This window comes from Notechis scutatus, chromosome 5 (genome assembly GCF_049901735.1).
Source record: "Notechis scutatus isolate UNSWTSFEM ecotype Mainland chromosome 5, rNotScu1.2, whole genome shotgun sequence".
NCBI lineage: Eukaryota > Metazoa > Chordata > Lepidosauria > Squamata > Elapidae > Notechis > Notechis scutatus.
The window spans coordinates 106,819,242-106,832,391 of NC_142013.1; the positions used below are offsets into that span (position 1 = coordinate 106,819,242).

Sequence of the window (13,150 nt, forward strand, 5' to 3'; positions counted from 1 at the left end):
TGGCATAAATGTCTGTGTACCATCCACATTAGCCCTTTCCACAAAGTACTGAAGCTTGCAATAGAAAGCTACAGCTTCCTGTTTCCGTGTTGTTTCTTTGTCCCTTCTGTAAGAAAATTAAATTTGACATCTCTTAATTGTGCATGGGGAGTAGGTTTGCATGCATGGGTGTGAGTGATACTATTACAAAAACCTCCATATTTTTCCTCTCTGTTGGGAGGAATATATTGTTTGCTTCTAAAGCACCATTTGAAATAAAAACTCTTGTATTGATACTTTTGCTTCAGTCCAGGAAAGATTTAACTATTTCATACTGATTTTGCAACTTGATCTTTCTTATGAGACATATCGGGATGTGGTTGTATGTTGTTCAATTTTCCCCCTTTCCAGAAGTGATGGATTTCAGCTCTAAGGTGTCCTTCGAATAACATCACCTTTTTGGTTGGGAATTCAAAGATTCCAACATAGATAGTGGAAGTTTATCCATATGTTTCTATCTCTTTTACTTTACCCCAAATTATGCATATGACAATAGCATGATAAGTAGCATGTTAGATATGATAGGATAATTTAGTCTGGTTATTTCTGGCATTAACCAATGATGGTTAATCCCACCAGGGGTGGGATTCAAATTTTTTAACAACCTATTATGTGGGCATGGCTTAGGTGGTGGGTGTGGCTTGGTGGTCAAGTGACTGGGTGGACATGGCTTGGTGGTCATGTTATTGGTTGGGTGTGGCCAACTCAATATCACTCACATCGAGGCATGCATCTCCTCGCCTGGCCTCTCATGACTGTGGGGATGTTGCAACAGTCGTAAGTGTGAAAAATGGTCATAAGTCACTTTTTTCAGTGCCATTGTAACTTTGAATAGTCACTCCACACAAGCAAAATACCAGCAAAGGAGGGGGGGAAAAACTCCAGAGAAGTTCCTGAGACAGGAAGTCTAGTCCTGCCAAGAATGTAATAAGGGTTAACGGAGAGGCAGTTTCTGTAAGCAACACCAGAATGTTTCCTTCCTGCCTTCCTTACAGGATTAGGCCAATAACTTCTTCTAACAACCAGTTCTCCGAACTGCTTAGAATGTTAACAACCGGTTCTAGTGAATAGGTGCAAACTGGTAGAATCCCACCCCTGGTAGAGACTCTTGTTGGGATTAAAAAAATACTATCCAAGATTTAAGTTGTTGTTCCTGAATAAGTGTTACACAATAATAGATGTACCAAAAATAAAAAAGGCTAGATACTCTGAATCTCGTTGTCACATTTTTTTACCTCTTCGATCCAGTTATAGTGCCCCATAAGTCAAGCCATCACAGTGCAATACCTACATCCCTACCATTGCCCCTTATTAGTGTGAAAATGCTTTTCAGCAATGCAACTGTATACAATAGGAAGAAATGCTGCTTTCTGCAGAAAATCTATATTGATCTCTAATGGATGAAGTGTGGTAGCTCATGTGGTTAGAATGCTGGGTTAAGCTCATGTTCGAGACCTCAGTGCTGCTGCATTTTGGGGTTAGTTTCTGTCACTCACTCCAGCTCCTTGTGTAGACGTGAATGGAGCCCCCATAGTCAATGGTGATGTCACCAGTAATCCTTTCAATCAGAAGCACCTTAAATGGTGCCTCCTGACATGAGTAGGATGGGAACTCTGATTGGTATCTTTGGGAAATAAATTCATTTCAAGTTGGATTTGGACTCCCCAAGCAACAATTCCATATAAAAAAACAAGGACATTTTCTATAAATTTGATAAGAAACGTGAATACCAGTTACTAAATATCTGCCCAGAGACATGTTTGTGTGTCCGTGTGTATATACTGTATATATATAAAATCTTTGACTAGACCAAATATGTGTAATATCTTTATTACTGTCTTTGTTGAGTCTTTACAAGGAAAAAAAAGTACAGTAAAAAGGGAAACAGTTGAATACAGCATTTATTATTGGGGAAGGGGAAAAATAGGATGGTAAAAAAGCATAGCTAATTAAAAGTTGTGTAACTTGATGGAGATCTTTGGCTACCTGATATGTGAGTGTAGGTTAGCACCCCTTACAAAAAATAATAAATATAAAATTTGTCTGTGTGGCCCTCATATTTGGAAATGATTGAGGCGATCGACCATAAATATAACCATCTATCGAAACAGAGGGAGGGGTGAAAGAGAAAAAGAAGAGCACTAATCAAGCTTGTCCTGTGCTCTTCTTTGTAGTCTCAACGTCGTGTTACGTTTCACCTCCCCGATGGTTCACAGGAAAGCTGCAGTGACAGTGGCCTAGGAGATCATGACCCTGTGGGTAGTGGAATGCTGGTCTCACACCCTCTCCCTCTGGTTCAGCCGCAGGACGAATTCTACGACCAGGCCTCCCCGGACAAGAGGACCGAAGCAGATGGAAACTCGGACCCCAACTCTGGTGAGTGACATTTTTTTTGACTTTCATAAACATCCCTCTACAGAGATAGGGTGTTCGGACTTGGTTTGGTGGTGCCTGAAAAAGGAGGCAGATGAATGTGTAGGATGCCCAGAGCATCCTTCGGATAGCAATTGAAACTGGCTGAAGGATCAAAGTCAATAATAAGATCAGGAAAGGTATTTGGGAAAAGAAGATAGAGGAGAAACATACAGGTGGAAAAAAGGATAGAAGAAAAGGATCACATTGTTGCTACTTGCTGCACATATATTTGTTTGGACTCACTATTTTGTGCTCATATGTGGTTTCGGGATTGATAGAAAGGGCTTGTTTCCTTTTCTAAGTTTTATTCATGAATGTACTGCTAAGGCTTGGATAATATACAATATAGAAGTCATTTCTTTAATGTAATTTATTGGTTCCATTTGGTTGTTTCTAAATATGCTGGACTTCAGCTTCTTAATCTCAGGCCATCATGACTGGCCTTTGGTTGTTTTCTCTGTGGTTGATTGATTTTCTTTCTTTCTTTTTGTACTTTCATGAGTAAGATTATATGTGAAACATAAGATAACCTCTATGAATCATTCCTTAAGGAAACTGTTGTTTGTTTGTAAATTTAAAGCCAATTTGCTTGAAAAACCAAGACACATTTTAGCTTGGTTTCCGTCACCTGGCCTTGAGTTGTCTCCTTGCATTGTGAAAATATAAATGGTAACAGACGAATATGGTTTCTAACACCATTCCCTAGTCCAAAGCTTTTTTTCCACTGCAAAAATTTGAATGTAATCCTTAGGCAAGTGTGAGCTTTTGTAGCATTGTTCCTAAGTGAATTATTGCACTGCACTGAAAATTGCACAGGTTGGTTATGATTGCATTGCAGGTCTGGTGCCAGTACTCTGGATAAGCCTGATGAAATAGGAGGTGTGTGACATCACAATATCACACAGAATTAGCCTTTCTACATTGTTTGAGATAACAGAGGCGTCTTGTTGTTTTTCAATTTAGATATATTGCATCATTTTACTATTTCAAGCACTGATCTTATTATTATCAATTGCAACAGAAAAAAATTGTCACCAAATTTTAACACGAAACAGCAATTTTCAGGAAACTATTTTTTTTTTATGTAGAGGCTGTGAATATGCAATTTATCATCCTCCATATAATTTCAACATTTAATTTCAACACACCAATCTACAGCAGATGACAAAATGGACTGTAGTTCATTGTTGTTGTTGTTGTTGTTATTTACTTTATTCATTAAACATGAAACTCAGTCAATTGAACATTTAAAAATGTATCACAAAAATCATTGACTGGCGCTGATGGATGATATGGGTTGCTGCCAGCGTCCAAGGTATCAACCAAGTATCTTCTTAAGATGTACGATATTCCGAGTAGTGCAGTTTTTTTACAATTATGTTGGTGTTATTGCAGGAAGCTGCAATTTCTTGATGTATTTTATAAAATGCTTGGACGTGATACCAAGTGTCCCAATGACAATGGGTATCACTGTTGCATGTTTCATCCATAATCACATGGTTTCAATGGCCAGGTCACGATAGTTTGTGATTTTTCCAGTTGTTGTTGTTATTGTTATTATTATTTTGTTGTGGCATAACACATGTGTATGTGGCCCACAGGATAGATAATTTAAGTGCTTCTTTGGAAGGGTGTCTAAAGGGAAAATATATTTCCTTCTTTCTTTTTGCTTATTGCTTTCATTGTTCGACCAATTAATATATGAGAATATTTTAATATATTCAAATATACATAAACATAGACATTGCTCCCAAATATTATCATGGATCATTTATTTTCCATTGCTGTTTTGTCTGTGGCATTGTATTTTAAATTGTGGGGTCCTTGGTGCTCATCAGAACTAGAAGAATTTATTTCTGATAATATCCAAGTGACTTGCCATATGAGTATAAGCACTGATGATGTTACCTGGTTTGGTAATAAAATGTCTGCAAGAAAACAGTCAAGCTCAGACATTTTATTACCAAACCAGGCAACATCATCAGTGCTTATACTCATATGGCAAGTCACTTGGATATTATCAGAAATAAATTCTTCTAGTTCTGATGATGTTACCTAGTTTGGTAATGAAATGTCTGCAAGAAAACAATCAACTGGAGAGAGCAACAAGAAACTCACAGTTCAACCCTGAGCAACAAGCAATCAAATCTCTATTAGGTCACAGACCAGCATCCCCTGAGTGACAAATATTCTCTTCTATTGGTATTTCAAAATATTTCAACCGAGAGACTTCAAATGGGGAAAAAACAAACAATTCAGATTCTGTTTATCTGTTGTTGATGCTGCTGCTTTGCACGTTCATCTTTTTGGGATGATTGGTTCCACTGAATTCAGAATAAGAGAGTTGGAAGGGACCTTGGAGGTCATCTAGTCCAACCCCCTGCCCAAGCAGGAGAGCCTATACCATTCCAGACAAGTGGCAGTCCAGTCTCTCCTTAAAATACTCCACTGAAGGCAATTCTGAAGGCAAGCTTTTCCAATGGTTACTTGTTCTCACTGTTAGGAAATTCCCTCTTAGTTCTAAGTTGTTTCTCCCCTTGATCAATTTCCATCCATTGTTTCTTCTCCTGCCTTTTAGTGCATTGGAAAATAGGTTGACTCCCTCTTCTTTGTGGCAATACCTGAGATATTGGAACACTGCTATGGTGTCACCCCATACTCAGTCCCTGCAACCATTCTTTGTATGTTTTATGAATAGAATGATATAATAATAGAATTCCAGGTAATTTCTATTCCATTTGCCTGACTGATAAGCAGTTCCATGCTTTATACAGCCAGCCCTTAGGGCTTCCATTTGTATATCTGTTTGAAAAGGCACATGTTTTCATTTTGGGAACAAAGGTATATATATATAAATAATTAGCTTATAATATTGGTGTTGGGCTATATAACACACACAGCCAAATTAAAATCTGCTTGTTTACATCTTAAAAAGCATAATCTCATTCCCTTCTCCCTTTCATACATAGTTTTCATTATGTACTTTTCGATTTGGGTGTTTTTCCCGTGGTGGGCCGTGCTTTCTAGGTGCACAAAAAATGTTTGTTGTTGACGATGATGAATACCAGTCTGTTCTGCTCTCAGTATTTTGGCGCTGCAATTAGGTTGAGGTTTCAAAACCCGATTGTATTCTGAGTTAAATATTCTTCAGGTTTAATGAAGCAGCACGCCGGCAATCCAATGTCATATTTCCCCAGTTTTGTCAGCCTAGGAAGAGACAAGAGAGTTACACAATTACCTTTGCTTAATGAAAACGCCTGCACAGTGAGCAGAAATTCTTCCAGCTAACTTAAAGCCAGCAATCATTCACTCTGAATGAAAGAATGAAAAAAAATGTTTTCAACATTAGCTTTATTATTCACTCTTGGCCATCCTGTTTATTAAGATGCAATTCTTGCTTACCAGATACAGTGCTTGGAGTAATTACATATGACTCTCTCCTATTGATAGCACCCATGGTAACTCCTTCATTTATTCTCCAGGCATAATTTGTATTTAATCCTAGTATTGTTATGACGCATGTAATCATGATTAGAGTGTAATTTCTACATTTGATAGCCCAAATCCTCCATCAGTAACTCGTACTTGAGTGGACATCTGTGCACATAATAGCCACATTTGTGTTTTGTTTTGTGCCTTCCTTCCCTCCCCACCCCCCAATTGAATGGAACAAACATCACATAAATCAGTTTGCTGCACAAAAACACTTACGAATGTGATGTTTTGTTGCAGAGGACACTGACGATATGAGAATGCTTTTTCACATGCAGCTGATTTAGGATAGGTTAATACTTGGGCCATTGTTACAGTTCACACTTTTGAATTGATTTAATCTTTCCTTATTTTTTTTTTTTTTACTTCTGCAAAAAGTCACAACTTGGCTTTATGACTGGCTGTATAAAGACACCTTTCTCCTTTGCATAATTTTCCCATCAAATTGTGGATTTCCACAGCATTTTCCCATATGCTTGGTGGAAGTCTGAAACTGAGTCTTGGGATAAATGTGCTTTTTAGTCAACAGTGAGAGTCCAACTTTGCTCCTCTCTGTGAATCATCCTTCAAGTTCTTTCTTTCTTTCTTTCTTTCTTTCTTTCTTTCTTTCTTTCTTTCTTTCTTTCTTTCTTTCTTTCTTTCTTTCTTTCTTTCTTTTTGAAATCCCTTCAAATTATAAAACATTGAACGCTGGCCAAGTAAAATAGGTCATACAAATATAGCATGTGTAAAAAGCATTTAAAATAAACAGGATTAAAACTAAATGACATTAGATGTCCTTGGTGTTCTCCAAGCTTGCTTGTTTTCTTTCAGATGTTTCATTACCCAAACTGGGTAACATCATCAGTGCTAGTAAGGAATGCTATTTGCTGTCAATTTATATTCTAGTGCAGAGGTCTCCAAACTTGGCAACGTTAAGACTTGTGGATTTCACCTCCCAGAATTCTCCAACCAGCTGGAGAATTCTGGGAGTTGAAGTCCACAAGTTGCCAAATTTAGGGACCCCTGTTCTAGTGGCTTGCCTGTCATTGTTGTGGGGGTGGTCTTAGAAATTCTTTGGTTGGGCTGTTTGCTGTTGGCTTCTTTGGCAGTTTCTTAATTGGGATATTGTTTACTTGATTGCTGGTCTGATGTTAACCTTGGAATTAATTTATGTGGATCTGGATGCTGATTGCTGGTGGAGAGATGCTTGGGTCTTTTTATTCCCTTTCGGGGTGGGATAGACTCTTTTGCTTAGCCTATAGATGTTGTTAATTTCTATGTGTCTGTTGATGGCTGATTTGTCAGAGTGTCAGGCTTCTAGCAATTCTCTGACATTTTTGGACTTGCCCTGATATAGGATGGTCACATTTTCCCAATTGAAACTATGGTTAAATCTGTCTATATGTTGTGAAATTAAAGAATGCTCATCATATGTTATGACTGCTAGTCGGATCCATCATATCAACCCTGAGTTACAAATATTATCCTTTACTACTAAGTGATATTTGCCAGTATCAGGAGGGGTAGGCAGCACTCCCAGGTAGAAGCAGATATTTCTCTCTCTGGGCACTCTAGGAATATATCTGCTGAAAAAGACTCCACATTGGCAACAGGAAAGGCATTGGCCAGTAAACCCTCATGTCCATTCAGTTGCCTAGACTCCATCCCGCAAGGGATTATGAGGTTGTTAAAAGAGGAAGATGAGACAGAATTTTATCTCAGTGGCACAAGGTCTTCCTTTGCCCATATTTAAGGACATTGTATGGACCATAGCATATATGAGATGGATTGTTCTTCTCCACATTCACACAGATTGCCTATCTTCTATAGGGAAATTCCATTTTTTTTTTAAAGATTGCCTTTTTAAAGATCTCCTTATTCCTTAGCTGGTATTTCCTTAGCTGGTATTTCCTCTCTACAAATTCTGCTGGGAAAATGTTGCACAAAAAGAGTGAGTCAAAATGACATCTACAGAACCATATCTATTATACAGTCATCAACCCCCAAGGTTGAGGGAATGATTGAGTCACAGCTTCTTCAAAACTTCCTCCCCTCCTAACAAGCAGCCACACAGGCCATTTTGGGACTATGGAAAGTGAGAAAGGAACTACCTGGCAGCTGACCACAACCACACAACTGTCTGTTGCCTACTCAAGAACAACCTTGCCCTATATGGAAATCCCTCAAATACACCCCATGTAGCTATTTAATATGCTATAGGGAAGACTTCATTTTCTCATTGGACTTATGAATTGTCTTTGGTCTTTTAAAGCTATAAATATCATCCACAGATATTTAGCTAACATAAAAATCAGATAACTTGATTGTTTTTGCTGCTAATGTGGTAGTAGGGACAATGTTCACATAAGTTTGAGTAATGTGGCCCGTTACGTTTCACTATCACAAATTTGCATGCTCAAAATTGCATAAAATATTAATTGCCTCAGCAAATAGCACAACATTCTATGATTAATTGTTCCCTGACAACATGACTTTATTGTGTCTGCTGTACAAATTGTAACTTGGTATTTGGTTTATGATCTAATATACAGAGGTAGAATCACTTTGTTTTATGGCGAAATGATGCTGATATTTTTATTCACTTAAAAAATGTTCATATATTTCAATAGTAAGAAAACTTGTCCAAAACTTGCAAACACGTTGTTCTCACGTTAGATGTGTAATGTTTCAGAATAATTACTTACTTTTGCTGAATGCAATTTTAATAATGATACAATTAGAGCAGTGGATATGCAAATGTAATAGTCTCAAATGTTATTTCAAATTAAGCATTTGAAGGCTGAGATAAATGATCAGGTCAATTCAAAGGAAAAAAAAATCCCCATTAATGAAAGTTACAAATAGAATCAGTTTGTTTCTCTTCCTTTTATTTATGGATGGTCAATGCCTCTGCTGGACAAATATACAAGACTGTAAATTATATCATGATTAAACATATATAAAATCTTGTGAATTTAGATTTGAACACCATTTGATCCATTCTCAGGTTGTACATGAAAACTAGTCATGAAGTCTCATGTGAGACAACAAGATCCTGATTATGCAGTTTAAGCTTGGTGCAAAGGATTTCATATGGATCACCCTAGCTTGACTTTTATTAATCTCAACAGCTAAGCAAGGTCCACCCTAGTGGATACTTAGATTTGAGACCACCTGGTGCTTAAAGAGGATTTGGATAGATTGAGTGGTTAAAAAGCAAACAAACATCCAACAAGAGCAACCTCTTCTATCTTGTTGCTGGAAGAACAACATGGATGTGTTCATGTATTTTTGTCTATAGCATATTGTAGCATTCTAGGCAGCTTGGCTGTAGTAAAAGGCTAAACTGAATCATCTTTAGACACTAATTCAGTAGTATTCTCTGGGATATGCAGGGCTATGAAGCTGGAAGGGGAAAGAATAATCAAAGAAGACTTAAGGATACAGTATGGATGGAGTCAGTTGTTGCTTTCACCTCTACTTGAAATCATCTTAAACTTTACAATCGATAAGCTAAGGAGGGTTAAAATATCATTTCAGGAGCCCAGAAAATTGCTGTTATCTAGAACTTCTGGTGTGCAGCTCTGTTTTCATGGCAGTGCGTGACCATAAACAGGCAACACACTGTTAAGCTGCAATGCACAACTTTCATTTATGTATAATTCAGATAACCACATAATAAGGCTGTAATCTGGGAGGTATGGTAGGGAAGGAAAGGAAAGGAGACTTGTTCTCTGATGAAGAGTGGAAGAAAGGTGAACATTGGTGAGTCTGCTGGAAGAAATTACATGTTGATACCTGCAAGCAACAGAAGGTATTTACTCATCTTCCAGGAGATAACAAAGAAACTAGGATATATTTAAAGAGTGTTGATAAATGATACAGGTACCTATCTACAACAGCTATTTGTGTACAATAAATCCACTGATGTAAGATCCAGAATTATCTTTATTTTCACCAATTATTGTTTATAAAGTAGGTAGAAAAATAATCTGTTAAACTTCTAGTGAGAACAATGGGTCAAAGAAAGAAAGAAAGAAAGAAAGAAAGAAAGAAAGAAAGAAAGAAAGAAAGAAAGAAAGAAAGAAAGAAAGAAAGAAAGAAAGAAAGAAAGAAAGAAAGAAAGAAAGAGAAGGAAGAAAAGAAGGAAGAGAAAGAAAGTAAGAAAGGAAGAGGGAAGGAAGGAAACAGAAAGAGAAGAAAGAAAAGAAGGAAGGAAGGAAGGAAGGAAGGAAGGAAGGAAGGAAGGAAGGAAGGAAGGAAGGAAGGAAGGAAGGAAAGAAGGAGCAACAACATAATTTCAAGATAATATCTGAAAATAACATAAGACAAAGTTTTAGAATTCCTCAGAGTCTTTCTCTCTCTTGCTTTATCTTAAGCCTCATTATTCCTTGGAGTAGTCTTAAAGGGTTTAGTTTGAATTGTGTTTTCCAAACTGCATTCTTTCTTTCCATCACTTTTCACCTCTCTACCTTAGTACATTACAAATTGTTTGGGTAATTATAGATGATAAGTATCCCACATTTTAATAAGTCTAGTGCTAGAGTGGCTTGGTGAAATTATGTCAGGGGAGTTAAATCATACTATAATTTCCATTATTATTAGGAACATCTCTGTGTTGGTAGTTTAATTATGATTAAAGTTCAAAATATGTCTGCTATTAAAGTTACTTATGTGATGGAACTCCAAATTGGAGAATGTGTGTGTGTGTTCACACACACACATAAATAATGTTAATGTGATGCCTCTACCTTTAGTAGGTAATGGTGTTTTACTAATCTTCCTTCTAATCCCCACAGCCCAATCTTTCATTTTTTGTAGTGCCCAGAGGCCTCTTGTAAAAAAAAAAAAAAAAAAAGAATATTACAAGAATTTGAACTTCATAGATGTCCATTACGAGACATTACTTGCAGGATGGGCCAGCCATATTGGTGGTGTCTGCTTCTAAAATTTGGGTGCTGAGGAAGTATAAAAGAAAGAAGATATATTATATACCTTCCTACTTTGAAGAGGATTACTAAGAATATTGTGAAATTCAAGAACAGATCAACATTGCTAGGGCCAAATAAAGAATACTTGTTTCTTGAAGTCATTATTGTCAAATAGAAAGTCACACTCTGAGCATGTAATGAGAGGATATGGCAGAACAGAAGGGATATTGTGCTTAGCAAAGTTGATGGAAGTAAAAGAGGAGGAAGGTAATGGGTAGAATTAAGTAATTATAATTAGGTAGAATCAGGGTTAACACTGGAACAACTTTGGAATATCGGCAGATTGTCAAAAGATAAGTCAAGGTGGAAGGTATGTTCCATGCAACCACCAAACCTGATTTCATGTTGCCTGTTGTGGGATTTCATGTTGTGGGTTCCTGCACACCAAAGAGTTTGAAAGCATAAAAATGCAAGTAGAGAAATAGATACCAGTTTGGTGAGAATGGAATGGAATGGAATGGAATGGAATAGAATAGAATAGAATAGAATAGAATAGAATAGAATAGAATAGAATAGAATAGAATAGAATAGAATAGAATTGAATTGAATAGTTGGAAGGGACCTTGGAGGTCTTCTAGTCCAACCCCCTGCTTAGGCAGGAAACCCTACACCACTTGGGACAAATGATTGTCCAATCTCTTCTTAAAAACTTCCAGCGTTGGAGCATTCACAACTTCTAGAAGCAAGTTGTTCCATTGATTAATTGTTCTCACTGCCAGGAATTTTCTCCCTCTTCTTTGTGGCAGCCCCTGACATATTGTTGGAACACTGCTATCATGTCTCCCTTGGTTCTTCTTTTCATTAGACTAGACTTTCCCGATTCCTGCAACCATTCCTCATATGTTTTAGCCTCCACTCTCCTAATCATCTTTGTTGCTCTTTTCTGCACTCTTTCTAGAGTCTCAACGTATTTTTTACATTGTGGCAGCCAAAACTGAATGTGTGTGTGATATGTATGTGTACATTTTTGAGAACAGGCAACATAATTTCATTTTTAATTTGTGCCAGTGTGCCCACAGTAAAAAATGACAATAAAGGTTATCTGTCTGTCTGTCTGTCTGTCTGTCTGTCTGTCTGTCTGTCTGTCTGTCTGTCTGTCTTTCTCTACTACCTGCCCAAAAGGTTAGGAACCACCAAAATGGCATCAGGAAGAAAGTAGACTCTGCAAACTACACTGCTCAAAAAAAATAAAGGGAACACAAAAATAAGACATCCTAGATCTGAATGAATGAAATATTCTTATTAAATACTTTGTTCATTACATAGTTGAATATGCTGACAACAAAATCACACAAAAATTATCAATGGAAATCAAATTTAGCAACCCACGGTTGGTCTGGATTTGGAGTTACACTCAAAATTAAAGTGGAAAAAAACACTACAGGCTGATCCAACTTTGATGTAATGTCCTTAAAACAAGTCAAAATGAGGCTCAGTAGTGTGTGTGGCCTCCACGTGCCTGTATGACCTCCCTACAATGCCTGGGCATGCTCCTGATGAGGTGGCGGATGGTCTCCTGAGGGATCTCCTCCCACACCTGGACTAAAGCATCCCCCAACTCCTGGACAGTCTGTGGTGCAACGTGGCGTTGGTGGATGGAGCAAAACATGTTGTCCCAGATGTGCTCAATCAGATTCAGGTCTGGGAAAGGGCGGGGCAGTCCATAACATCAATGCCTTTGTCTTACAGGAACTGCTGACACACTCCAGCCACATGAGGTCTAGCATTGTCTTGCATTAGGAGGAACCCAGGGCCAACAGCACCAGCATATGGTCTCACAAGGGGTCTGAGGATATCATCTCATTACCTAATGGCAGCCAGGCTACCTCTGGCGAGCACATGGAGGGCTGTGTGGCCCCCTAAAGAAATGCCACCCCACACCATTACTGACCCACTGCCAAACCAGTCATGCTGGAGGATGATGCAGGCAGCAGAACGTTCTCCACGGCATCTCCAGACCCTGTCATGTCTGTCACACGTGCTCAGTGTGAACCTGCTTTCATCTGTGAAGAGCACAGGGCGCCAGTGGCCAATTTGCCAATCTTGGTGTTCTCTGGCAAATGCCAAACGTGCTACACAGTGTTGGGCTGTAAGCACAACCCCCACCTGTGGACGTCGGGCCCTCATACCACCCTCATGGAATCTGTTTCTGACCGTTTGAGCAGCCACATGCACATTTGTGGCCCGCTGGAGGTCATTTTGCAGGGCTCTGGCAGTGCTCCTCCTGTCCC

The 13,150-nt window shown here is 38.3% G+C and overlaps 1 protein-coding gene across 2 annotated transcripts in view; it reads left to right on the forward strand.

Moving 5' to 3' along the window:
- Positions 1-13,150, forward strand: part of PCDH9 (protocadherin 9) — an 819,791-nt gene that overhangs the window by 520,214 nt on the left and 286,427 nt on the right. Inside the window, exon 3 of one of the 2 annotated variants that reach the window (XM_087967439.1) lies at positions 2,214-2,415. In XM_087967439.1, coding sequence (XP_087823565.1) covers positions 2,214-2,415 — 202 coding nt within the window. The remainder of the gene's footprint in view (positions 1-2,213; positions 2,416-13,150) is intronic. The other variant, XM_087967440.1, reaches the window with a different exon arrangement.